Source organism: Eretmochelys imbricata, chromosome 2 (assembly GCF_965152235.1).
Source record: "Eretmochelys imbricata isolate rEreImb1 chromosome 2, rEreImb1.hap1, whole genome shotgun sequence".
NCBI classification, from domain to species: Eukaryota; Metazoa; Chordata; order Testudines; family Cheloniidae; genus Eretmochelys; species Eretmochelys imbricata.
The window spans coordinates 85,100,214-85,113,924 of record NC_135573.1 but is presented as its reverse complement, the minus strand read 5'-3'; the positions used below and the strand labels follow the sequence as shown (position 1 = coordinate 85,113,924).

General features: G+C 41.5%; 1 protein-coding gene across 2 annotated transcripts in view; it reads left to right on the top strand.

Annotated features, from left to right (window-relative positions):
- The window catches only part of DLGAP1 (DLG associated protein 1), a 196,941-nt gene that overhangs the window by 149,733 nt on the left and 33,497 nt on the right, over positions 1-13,711 (top strand). For both annotated transcript variants that reach the window (XM_077809053.1, XM_077809054.1), the window contains exon 5: positions 8,599-8,972. In XM_077809053.1, coding sequence (XP_077665179.1) covers positions 8,599-8,972 — 374 coding nt within the window. The remainder of the gene's footprint in view (positions 1-8,598; positions 8,973-13,711) is intronic.

The window sequence follows — 13,711 nt, the reverse complement described above, 5'->3', positions numbered from 1 at the left end:
TCTAAAATGACTGGCTGAAATTGCAGCTTTGATTGTTTCATCAGCATTCATCAGGTAGAGAGGAGATAACAGAAGAGCAGCAAGAACAAAAAATTGCTCCTTTGTTGAACTGTGAAGGAGGTCGTGACCTGCAGTGCTTTCTTTTATGAGAAGTTTAGTAAACGATGAGCCTGATTCTGAGCTCCTTACAGGACTATTAACCAGTTTCACTGAACTTAGTTCTGATTTACATTGGCTACCCGTATGTTGACTGTGGCCCCTTATACATTTTAAGTATTCTTTCCAGTTGTGTGTAAATGGGGGCATGGGTGAAAATGGCTAATGCCATAATCTTTTCATGCACATATTGAATAAAAATGTTTAAAATGGCACCTAAGTTGCACCTGCAAAAAATATAGACATATACAATAAAGTAACTGCACTTAGAATCCGCATTGGCATGCTCAGAATGGGTATTGTGGCATAGAAACAGGTGCTTGTTTCTGCTAGATTTCAAAAGTGCTCAGCAACCACAGTTGGGGTCAGATTTTTGACAGGGTTCTGCTCCCATTTAGGCATCTAAATAAGGTTTAATGTCAAGTGCTCAGCACCCAAATATCTCCCATTGTGACACACACGGCCAGATTTTCATAAAAGTGTAGCGCTCAATGTGCTAGGTCACCATTAGGGCCCAGTTTTCAAAATTGCTCAGCTCTTATTTAGGCGTCAACATAAGCGACCAGATTTTCAAAACCAGTTTGGGTGCTGAGCGATTTTGAAAATCTGGCCCTAATTGTGGGTGCTGAGCTCTTGAAAAAAAGTCCAGCCCCAGGGTTGCCACCTCCAGGATGCAGAAAACCAGCTGCCGGCCACCCCCACCAACAGAAAGAGTCCTAGTGACAACTATGGCTAATTTCCCCCCGAAGAGTCCCTGTCTCCCCTCCCGTTCCTTATCCCTGCCTGCTGGTGAGCATCGGGTCCATCCTACTTCCCAGCCCCCAGTGCCTAAGGAGCCACAACAGTTTCAGCAGGTTGAGGACCTGGCCCAGAGAGGGAGACCCAGGTGCTGTCCATGTTCCTACCATATGACATGCATAGCAGTTACAAGCCTGCTGTGTGGATGCACAGCTTACAGGGAACGTTGGTCCCAAGTGAGGGGGAAAAGGGTCATTAAAGCTTTTCACCAGAAAGTGGCAAAGCAATACAAAAACTGGTAATCTTATCCAAAGCTGAGTTATTCTGAAAGTGGGCCCGTGGTGTATGCATATGCAGGTTTTTGACACTCAAATACCTGTTTGTGCATACTTTGAAAATTTAGCCCATTTCAATTTATTGACAATATTACCTGATAGAAAGTGCTGGGAACTCTTTGGTGTTTATGTGCATTGTAGTAAAACATAACACAAATAAAATACCAGTGTCCAATAAAGGGTTTTGCTGGAGACATGCAGCTCCTAGAAGATGTACAGGAAAAGGACCTGATCTCTTTAAAAAGCAGGTTATTACATTCATCAACTGCAGTGTTATTAACTCCCATTTTTAATATAGTTTCTTCTCTTCACTCTAAAAGCTTTTTTTATTGAACAAATTTATGGTATTCAAAAAAGTTTTTCAATTTCTTACTGTAATGTTTGTGACCACGTTTAAGTTCTGTAGCATAATGTACTTTTCAAGGACTCTTTTTCATCTAATATTTCATATATTGCTCTTGTCTTCTTCAAATAAATCCATGGGGGTGGGATAGCTCAGTGGTTTGAGCATTGGCCTGCTAAACCCAGGGTTGTGAGTTCAATCCTTGAGGGGGCCATTTAGGGATCTGGGGCAAAAATTGGGGATTGGTCCTGCTTTGAGCAGGGGGTTGGACTAGGTGACCTCCTGAGGTCCCTTCCAATCCTGATATTCTATGAATCTATGAATGAGGTTTGAGGAGGAATTTAAGTTCAGAAAGAATTAAGAAAGCTCACTGAATTAAGCTGTAGCTCAAACGGCATTTCCCTGATTAGCTCAGTTTAACACTGTAAAGTTGAAAAGAGAGGGTAAATAATTTACAGACTGACTAAACAGGACAGTAATGCTGGATTCCACACACACAACCCCCTGTTGCAGCCTTGTGTAATGATTTCATACCTTATGTCAACTAACAGAAGTAACAGTCTTCTGTTTTTTCTTCCCTTCCCAACAACCCCAATTTCACTGAGCATAGAGGTTTGTTTTTTATTGTGTATAACCTGCCACAGTGGTTTTAAACCAGTTTCCTTTCGAGAGAATCTGTCTGGAAGAGTGCTACATTATTGTTTTATAGTGGTTCTGTGATTCTGCTGTTCTCAACTTCTTTTTTCCCAGGTGGTTTACCAGTAGCCAAAGGTTAATGAGAAGTCATCAGCTTGAGTGAATTCCCATTCAGTTGTCCATTGATGTATGTAGGTTACTGGCTGATTTGATGTTATCCATAGAGTCCTTGTGTAAAGTAGAAACTCTCTCTTTCTCTCTCTCTCTCTCTCTCTCTAAATAGTTTAATATTCCTCAGACAATTACTGGCTGGCACAGGTCAAAGCAGAGGCGAGTGCCATTCATTTGCTTTGTTACTTCACTAGACAGTATGTTAACGCAAATGCGCTCATTTTCATTCACTGAGATGAATTGTGGATTTGACCATGCACAGTATACAGATCTATTTTATCTATGTCCTTCAGATAAGAGAAAATCAAAGTCGTAACTACTTGAGACCCTTAAAGATTACATTGCATTTTTTTCATGAGTAAGGTGTTATACTCTGTTCTAGCCGAGTTGTAATTTAGATAATTACATTCAGTCTACATAAAACTCCCCCTACAGTTTCAATTGTGTATGGGTTTCTTTACTTCCCCTACAGCTGTTGTGTAATGTCTGCTGTGTACTGTTAACCTTCTGCTCTGTTTCAGCACAAGCGGGCTAAATTTCAGTAACAAGTGAATGACGTGTGCATATAATTCCTTATATGTAATTATTAGATGGTAGCAATATCCATGTAATAAACTGCACATAGACTCCTTTCGTGGCCCCACTTGCACTCCGCACACTAATTTAGCTCTGCAGGGACAGTGATTACATTTCTGAACATCACAGCAGCTTCAAACAGCTAAGGGGGGGGGGGAGAAAAAAACATGCCAGAGAAATATTTTCATCTTTTCTGCTCAGTACAGTTTGAGTTGCAGGGTAGCCTTATTCAGCCTTATAGTTGTGACAAGTTTCTGGTCTCATTTCTTGCTTCACTGCAGGGCTAGAAATTGCTGCTCTATGTGACATGTAAGCATACCCAGAATACATGATGGCTTTACTGGCTCTCATTTGGGATGATACCCATAACTGACACTGATATGCTCACAGTCAATTTAGAATATCTTATGGAAGGCTTTATTTCAGTTTTGTTTTTAATTATAAAGCTTTGCTGCCTCAGCAGCCGTCTGCCATTCAGAAATAAGGAAGTTTTTTTTATTAAGAAAGCATAAACATTGAATGTGTACTAACAAAAGTATATAAAATATGTGCCCAAACCAAAATTCCAATTCCTGGCACTCCCCCACACTTGGATGGAACAGGGTAGAGTGTGGGTAGGAGGGAAGGAGGTTGACATCTTAGTTGTAATCCACATTTCGTGTCTGGGTCCTATCTCTGTAACAGGCCAAATCAAAACCCTAAGCCCAAATACCCTGGAATTTGGGGAGTTTTCGAATCTGAATTACGACTCTCAGGCTGGTTTCTTAGTTTGTAAGATCTTTACCAGTGGGTCCCTATCTACCCACATGCTGTACAGCATCTGGGTGGGATATATGGGCACTACGTAATACAGTACAGATATTTAACAATAGTTAAATGAGAAAAGTGGCCACCATCTATAGGTTATGTGGCCAAGTAACTATGTTTACCTTATAGTTTAATAATTTGTGTTATATAAGTACTGATTAACCCTTTTACTGCACCCTGTAAATTGTGGACTTAATTGCTCCCCCCCCTCCCCGCCATGAGACAGTGACTATTAGTTACTTAACTTTAAATCTGCATTCACTTATTCTTCCTTTTGCTAACCATGCTTATGTGAAATTGTTAAATTAGACAGGGAATTGCATGGCTTACATATCTTCTCATTTGCACTGTCCAAAATAGTGTCTGAAACTGATCCCATTGCACAGCTCGATCTGTCTGCCTGCGGGTTTAGTAAAGCACCCATCACTGGTTTATACAACAAGCCTGTGATTGCATGCTCGTGTTTGTTCCCTAGCATTCTTCTCCCTAGTGAGCTTGTTTAAACAACAGAAGTGCTCTTACAATGAAAAGTTTGAATTCAAGTCTTGATATTAAGCAAGCCTGGGGTTTTTTTTTAAACCATTGGACTTCCTTCTGGCTGGGGCGGTTGACACTCCTTGTTGCAAATTCCTGTCCTGTGAGTTAGTACTTCGGAAACATTAGCTAGTAAAAGAAACACTCTCACTTCTTTTCCACCTTGGAAAAAATTCTGTCCCACCAGGTATTTGGAATCAAAATATCACAAGTAGTCATGCCACAAAAATAGGAAAGAGCAAAAATAATGATTAGGACATTTTTCGTTAGTCCATTAATACAAATGGGAATGATGGGCCTGATCCAAACCTCACTGAAGTCGGTAGGAATCTTTGCACTGACTTCACTGGTTGGATCAGGTCCTACGTATGCCCCGGAAGGAAAGAATAGACTCTTTTGCAGACTCTGGGCCTTATACGATAATATGATAGCTTTGTATCTAGAAAACCATAGTAATGTTCTGGGTTTGGGTGAAGGATTTCCTGTCTTTGTCACTCATCCACCAGTGTGCAACCTTCTCCCTCAAAGCCCACCTTCCTAGTGGTCTTTTCTGGCAGAGAAGAGCAGGGTGGGATTCTCTTTGGCCCCCACTAACACAGCTCCTGGCATAGCCAGGAAATCAACGTGATGCTCTCCCACACTGACTGACCACTCAGTCCCAATTGGGCTAGGCAGAGTGCCAGGTTTTTTAGTATTTTTAAACACCTTTTTAATATTCAAATGTGGTAGCAAACATAAAAGCCAAATGCCTTTTTAGACCCTACCGGTTGCCATATCACAAGTTGCCAGGTTCTTGAAAGTGATTGGGAAGAACAATGAGGAACAAAGTCCATTTGCTTGTTATGTTGCAGACTTTTGAAGGGCTCAGTCAGCTCTGACATTTAGAGAGCAGCTGCTACAGATTGCAGGTTTTGCATTGTTTTGTTGTAGTTTCAGCAAAGGAGTGGCAGCAGCTTACATCACTTCCAGTAATGAAGTGCCTGGGGCTTTTTTATGACTTGCACTCTGCCTGGATTTGCTCAGTATGTGCCTTGTGACTCCAGGAAAATAAGGCTATGTATTGACTTGTTAAAACAACTTTGTCTTTTTCTTCTTCTGTTTCTTTTTACAATTTCAGCATATGACTTCTTGATTCTTTGCTCCTCTCGAGAACAGTGCTGTGTTTAACTAGATGCAGGCATGTTTCCTCACAGTGTGAACTGTTTTCCCTATTGGATGCATTGAGCAGTGGAATAAAATACTTCTAAACCAGATGCTTACGTGCTCTCAGGAAGTGCCAGACTGCTGGTATATACCACCATATAGTAGATATTGTTTATTGGCTTCTTTTTTTAGTGTGAGGTGACCAGTGATAAGGCAGCGTGTGTTATTAGTGCTTCCTTTCTATTTTGGAGGATCTTACCCCATTTGAGACCTCTCCTCAAGGTTTTTCATGGTTTCTCCATCTATTAAATAGGGAAAATTACATGTACCTTGCTGGGGTATTATGAGAATTAATTATTTAATGGGCCAAATTCACTCCCTCTGATACAGGGAAGTGCAAATTGCTGTGCCTCCAGGGGGGATCATCCAAAGTATTGTCACTAACACTTCAAGAAAAAAGAACAGGAGGACTTGTGGCACCTTAGAGACTAACCCATTTATCTGAGCATGAGCTTTCGTGAACTCACATAAATGGGTTAGTCTCTAAGGTGCCACAAGTCCTCCTTTTCTTTTTGCGAATACAGACTAACATGGCTGCTACTCTGAAACCTAACACTCCAAGGACATTCTCCTGGCCATTAAGCAGCTCAGTCACTTCTGGTGCAGATGTGTTTCATCAGCACACAAACCACATTCTCTATTATTCTTTTTAAGTCCATCTGTATGTGCTTCATCAACAGCTGTTAACTCTCCTGAACATCAGTAGGTTTTGCATCATAAATGCGGTGCTGCTTTTGGCTGCTCCAGAACTGGTCAAGGGTTATATAATATTCAGTCCTGTTCAGAAATTGTTACCTTTTCTTTAGCACCAACAACTTGTCCTTTCAAGGGCTGTTTAAACCAGACCTTAGTTCACATAGAAAACTACTAACTGCACTGTTTTTAAAATATTAGGAGCTTGTTTTTATCCATTCCCCCCACACTACCTCCATCCCACAAAGAATTTGTAGTTTCTGGTGGATACATCACAAATCAGGGCTTCTCTTGACTACAGGGGTCAGTCGATCTAAGTTACGTTACTCCAGCTATGTGAATAAGCTCCACTCCAGCTGGAGTCGACGTAGCTTAGGTTGACTTATCCCAGTGTCTTCACTGCGCTGCTTCGACGGGAGACGCTCTCTGGTCAACTTCCCTTACTCTTCTCGGAGAGCTGGATGGCGTTGACCAGAGAGCGTTCTGCCACTGATTTAGCGGGTGTTCACTAGCTCCACTAGATCGATCCCTGCTTCATCGACTGCAGCAGCGTTGAACTCCCTGTAGTGAAGACCAGCCCCAATCACAGTTTGCTTTATTACACTTTCAAAACCCTAACTACTACAGTGAGCTTTTCTTTTTCCATCCTTGTTTCACATGCTTGATGAATGCACTGATGGAGAATTTTATATTTGCAGACATATTACCAGAAATACTGGAATTCTTTAAAAAATAAAATAAAAAAAAAATCCATATGTGATTTCATGACCTGGTGATGCCTTTTACTCCACAGCAAAGAAAATGCATTCATACAGCCATCAAAAAGATATCAGTTGTGTGGATCTGGGTTAGCCAAATTAATGCCATAATGGCTTCTGGCTCAACAAGCATATAGTTCAAACAGGCAGCAGAACAGTTGTAGTACAGTTACCTTTTATGTGGGTGGCACAGATATCTGCCAGTTAAGAGGCTCTGATAAGTCATTTCTTGTCTTGGGATTGTTGTTAATAATAATGTGTATGAACATGTTTGCATCTGAACTATGCACAGATTAGTGCCTGTATTTATTTTCTTTAAAATAAAATATGGCTTCATTGGGTTTTGGTTCCTAATAATCTTTTTTCTCATTTTAGAGCATTCCAGGATTTCACTAACACAGAGCAGCGAAATGGCCTTTGAGGATAGATTTTTATTTATTTCTTTAATTTTGTATGCACAGGCCAAAATTCTCAAACCTGGGGGAACCTAAAGTTAGGCTTCCAAATTCATATTCAGGCACCTGAATAAAAGTGGTCTGACCTTCTGAAAAGCAGGGCACCACAATCCCAATGAACAATGGTCTTTTTTTATAGGCCCCAGTACAGCAAACACTGATCGAACTTCTCACAGTGTGTAAAATTAAAGAGTGCATAAACCTTTGCAAAATTGGGGCCGTCATTAGCACAGGAGAAATCTGTGATAATGGTTGGCAATATGTTTGGGTTTTTTTAAGTGGCTTTTACAGTAATTTTTCATGTTTAATGAATATTTCAAAGAGACCTGAGGACCCACGGCAAAGAATGAGAACATCTATTGTATTCAGATGCATAGACATAGGTTTACATATAATTAGTGGTAACAGACTTTACCTTAAATGCTCTTTGATTTTCTTAGGCCAAGCCTATACTACGGGGACTGTACTGGCATTGCTATGGCCCCATCTTTATGCTGACATAACCCCATACAGTGGTTGCAGCCTACAGCGATGGAAAGAGTTTTTCCATCACTGTAAAAACACCACCTCCCTGAGAAACAGTAGCTGTGCTGACCTAAATCTTAAATGCAGACGAGGCCTCAAATGCAGTAGCTGCAGCTCCCGTCTTCACTGTCCAAAGACCTGTGTTTAAAAATTCTGCCTAAACATGGGTCTAACATTGTATACTGATACCACTGTGATAAGTACCGTAAAAATACCTAGAGAGAGACAAAACCTGGCTGCAGTAAAACATCGCATATGATACAGGTTAGCTAGAGTGAGTGTCTGGAGGCCAATCTCTGTTAATCTTGTTTGAAAACCATGACATTTGGGGGGAAGCCCCATTGCTTGACTCATTTAAAAACTGGACTGACACAAATTAATAGAAAAATCCAGTGAAGGAAATAATAAACTGGCAGAGGAGGGACGAGATGTCTGTCTTTACCATCCCCTGTATTGATAATCATGTGATTCACATCTGAATGAGTAGAACTATTAAGTAGGGTCATGCAGCTCTCTAACTGGAGCCTACTGCAGCTTGTTGACGTACAGGACCTTCCTCACCTTCACCCCACCCATACAGATTGACCTTTGCATGGTTGGAATCCATTCTTTTCCTACTCAAATGTGAAAACTGAAATGTAAGTCAGAGTCTTTCTTCCTCTTTCCAGTGTCATCCTGCATTACCACATATAAGAAGACACCACCTCCTGTTCCACCAAGAACCACCACAAAACCTTTTATTTCTATCACAGCCCAGAGCAGCACAGAGTCTGCCCAAGATGCATACATGGATGGGCAGGGGCAAAGGGGAGATATCATCAGTCAGTCTGGACTTAGTAACTCTACAGAAAGCTTGGACAGTATGAAGGCCCTGACAGCTGCGATTGAGGCTGCTAATGCACAGATCCATGGCCCGGCAAGTCAGCATATAGGCAACAATACTGCAACAGTCACCACAACCACCGCCATTGCCACTGTTGCTGTAGAAGACAGAAAGAAGGATCACTTCAAGAAAAACAGATGTTTATCCATTGGAATACAGGTACAGTGTAGGGTTTTGCGTAGCAGATAAGTGTCTGGTTTTGTTGGCGTGGGGGTTTCTACATTACTTATGGAACGGTCCATTTTTTTCTCTTTTGAATCCCTTTTTGGTTAGTTGCCCATTTCTGTCAGGTGACTGTAGAGATTTCAGTGGTATTTAATTATTCTCAGTGTTGCGGGTGATGTTTTCCTAATTAATCTTAAATATATCAAATGTAAGGATTTCTTGAGTCTTTTTGCTACTTATTATTCAGCTCTGCTAAACTGCACACGTGCACAAACCGATGAATCGTATCACAGCAGGGGTCAATGAAATCATTGAAAGAGAATCTGTAAAACAATGATTTACACTACACTATCACCAGAAAAATATTTTCAGGCAGCTTAGCTGAATTGTCACTGCTTATTCATGCATTTGGAAACAACTGTTAGTCATTTGAATGAGGCAGCATTGTTCTACTTAGCTGTTATCTCAGCCACAAGAGCACAGGATAAGATCCTTCTGACTAGCCCTTGTTTAAAATAAATTAAACTTCATTACCTCTACTGAAATGAAACAAGAAAACTAATCCAACCACACTCAGCTGAGGCTTAGGGAAAAGGGAAATGTAAATAAACTATACATTTCCATTTTAGATTTGATCTAACTTTTTTTATTAATCTCTCTCATGCATCCCTTAAATAATTACTGTAGAAGTATGACATACTCATAATTACTTACTATCTACTTGCTCATTCATGCTGTTAGAACAAGATAGTTGACTCCAACCCAGACTAAGACTCAGCTTTGGTTTTTGCAGGGAAAATGAATCTCAAGCAAATAGGGCAGTGTCCTCAAACTGACCAACCCTCCTCCCCCAGGAAAAAGTGGTTAGTCTTTTCCCAAAGATGAAGTTTGCACATGAATGGTCTCTCACAGATTTCCACTATGTTGGTCTTATTAGGTTTATCTAATTACTATGGACTAGGCTGAGACTTTAGGCTGCATGTGGTGTGGAATTGGAAGCAGTCCCTGGATTGAATTATGACTGAAACCGTGTCTACACTTCTGGTGGTACAGTGGCACACGTTCAGCATTGAAGCTATGCCACTGTAGTGCCATAGTGTATATGCTTCCTACAGTGACAGAAAAGGTTTTTCTGTTGATCATAGAAATCATAGAATCATAGAACTGGAAAGGACCTCGAGAGGACATCTACTCCAGTCACCTGCACTCAAGACAGGACTAAATATTATCTAGACCATCCCTGACAGGTGTTTGTCCAACCTGCTCTTAAAAATCCCCAATGATGGAGATTCCACCACCTCCCTAGGCAATTTATTCCAGTGCTTAACCACTCTGACAGTTAGGACGTTTTTCCTAATGTCCAACCTAAACTCCCTTGCTGCAATTTAAGCCCATTACTTCTTGTCCTATCCTCAGAAGTTAAGAAGAACAATTTTTCTCCTTCCTCCTTGTAACAACCTTTTATGTACTTGAAGACTGTTATCATGTCCCACCTCAGTCTTCTCTTCTCCAGACTAAACAAACCCAATTTTTTCAATCTTCCCTCATAGGTCATGTTTTCTAGACCTTTAATCATTTTTGTTGCTCTTCCCTGGACTTTCTCCAATTTGTACACATCTTTCCTGAAATGTGGCACCCAGAATTGGAACAATACTCCAGTTGAGGCCTAATCAGCGCGGAGTAGAGCGAAAGAATTACATCTCGTGTCTTGTTTACAATACTCCTGATAATACATCCCAGAATGATGTTTGCTTTTTTTGCAACAGTGTTACACTGTTGACTCAGATTTAGCTTGTGATCCACTATGACCCTCAGATCCCTTTCCGCTGTACTCCTTCCGGCAGTCATTTCCTATTTTGCATGTGTGCAACTGATTGCTCCTTCCTAAGTGGAGTACTTGGCATTTGTCCTTATTGAATTTCATCCTATGTACTTCAGACAATTTCTCCAGTTTGTCCAGGTCATCTTGAATTTTAATCCGATCCTCCAAAGCACTTGCAACCCCTCCCAGCTTGGTATCATCCTCAAACTTTAAAAGTATATTCTCTATGCCATTATGTAAATCATTGATGAAGATATTGAAAAGAACCAGACCCAGAACCGATCCCTGCGGGACCTCACTCGTTATGCCCTTCCAACATGACTGTGAACCACTGATAACTACTCTTTGGGAACAATTTTCCAACCAGTTATGCACCTACATTATAGTAGCTCCATCTAGGTTGTATTTCCCTAGTTTGTTTATGAGAAGGTCATGCGAGACAGTATCAAAAGCCTTACAAAAGTCAAGATATACTACATCTACCACTTCCCCCCTATCCACAAGGCTTGTTACCCTGTCAAAGAAAGCTATCAAGTTGGTTTGACACTATTTGTTCTTCACAAATCCATGCCGACTGTTATTTATCACCTTATTATCTTCTAGGTGTTTGCAAATTGATTTCTTAATTATTTGCTCCATTATCTTTCCGGGTACAGATGTTAAGCTGATTGGTCTGTAATTTCCCGGGTTGTCCTTATTTCCCTTTTTATGGATGGGCACTATATTTGCCCTTTTCCAGTCTTCTGGAATGTCTTCCATGGCTTTTCAAAGATAAGTGCTAATGGCTCAGATATCTCCTCAGTCACCTCCTTGAGTATTCTAGGATGCATTTCATCAGGCCCTTGTGATTTGAAGATCTTTAACTTGTCTAAGTAATTTTTGACTTGTTCTTTCCCTATTTTAGACTCTGATCCTACCTCATTTTCATTGACATTCACTTCTTGGTGAAAACTGAAACAAAGAAGTCTTTAAGCACCTCTGCCATTTCCACATTTTCTGTTATTGTCTTTCCCCCCTCATTGAGTAATGGGTTTATTCTGTCCTTGGTCTTCCTCTTGTGTTCGTAGAATGTTTTCTTGTTTCCTTTTATGTCCCTAGCTAGTTTAATCTCGTTTTGTGTCTTGGCTTTTCTAATTTTGTCCCTACATACTTGTGTTATTTGTTTATATTCATCCTTTTAAATTTGACAGTTTCCATTTTTTGTCGGACTCTTTTTTGAGTTTTAGATCATTGAAGATCTCCAGGGTGGTCTCTTGCCATACTTCCTATCTTTTCTACGGAGTGGGATAGTTTGCTCCTAATGCCCTTAATAATGTCTCTTTGAAAAACTGCAAACTGTCTTCAATTGTTTTTCCCGTTAGACTTGCTTCCCATGGGATTTTACCTACCAACTCCCTGAGTTTGCTAAAGTCTGCCTTCCTGAAATCCATTGTCTTTATTGTGCTGTACTCCCTCCTACCATTCCTTAGAATCATGAACTCTACCATTTCATGAATCAATCAATCATAGAATCATAGAATATCAGGGTTGGAAGGGACCTCAGGAGGTCATCTAGTCCAACCCCCTGCTCAAAGCAGGACCGATCCTCAATTAAATCATCCCAGCCAGGGCTTTGTCAAGCCTGACCTTAAAAACTTCTAAGGAAGGAGCTTCCACCACCTCCCTAGGTAACGCATTCCAGTGTTTCACCACCCTCCTAGTGAAAAAGGTTTTCCTAATATCCAACCTAAATCTCTCCCACTGCAACTTGAGACCATTACTCCTTGTTCTGTCATCTGCTACCACTGAGAACAGTCTAGAGCCATCCTCTTTGGAACCCCCTTTCAGGTAGTTGAAAGCAGCTATCAAATCCCCCCTCATTCTTTTCTTCCGTAGACTAAACATCCCCAGTTCCCTCAGCCTCTCCTCATAACTCATGTGTTCCAGTCCCCTAATCATTTTTGTTGCCCTCCGCTGGACTCTTTCCAATTTTTCCACATCCTTCTTGTAGTATGGGGCCCAAAACTGGACACCAGTACTCCAGATGAGGCCTCACCAGTGTCGAATAGAGGGGAACGATCACATCCCTCGATCTGCTGGCAATGCCCCTACTTATACATCCCAAAATGCCATTGGCCTTCTTGGCAACAAGGGCACACTGTTGCCTCATATCCAGCTTCTCGTCCACTGTAACCCCTAGGTCCTTTTCTGCAGAACACTCACCCAAGTTGCCTTGATGTAGGTAAACCACCTCCCCTAGCCGCGTCTATGTTGGGGTGCTTGCTGTGAGGAACCAGGGTGTAAGCGATCAGTCCTAGAGGTCAGAGCTGGAGTCAGGGCCCAGGAAACAGAACCAAGGGTCAGAATCAGAACAGATGCCAGAACAAAGGATCAAACTAGAGTCAAAAACAGAGTCAGAGGTCAAATGCCCAAGCCATGCGTCAAACCTGAGTCACAACTGGGGTACTTGGAGTCAGGGAAGGCAGGAGCAGAGTTGGAGCCGACACAGGAGAAAGGCTGGGACAGGGCTGGAATAAAGAGAGGAAACAGGGTCTAGGAACAAGACATGGAAGCAAGCAAGAATAAGGCAGGGTCTATCTTAGCAGCAGGCCTGGGATTTGCCTTGTTGTACAAACAGCTTCCTGGAACTCCCTCCATGCTCAAATAGTGCATATGGACCGATCAGCAGCCATAGGGGTTGCTACCAATTGGGTCCGCCATGGGCAGTACTTGCAGTGGTGCCTCATCTCCCAGGGTTTACAGCATATTGCTCATGGCTCTGCCATGGCTGCCGGGTGGCAGCATGGAAGCATCAGTCACCCAGAGCCCTGCACACTCAGGCTTTAGCTCTTTACATCTTTACATCTAAAGAATGATCTTTACATCATTCCCCCTTCGGGTTCCCTGGGTCATTGATGCTAGGCCAGGCTTA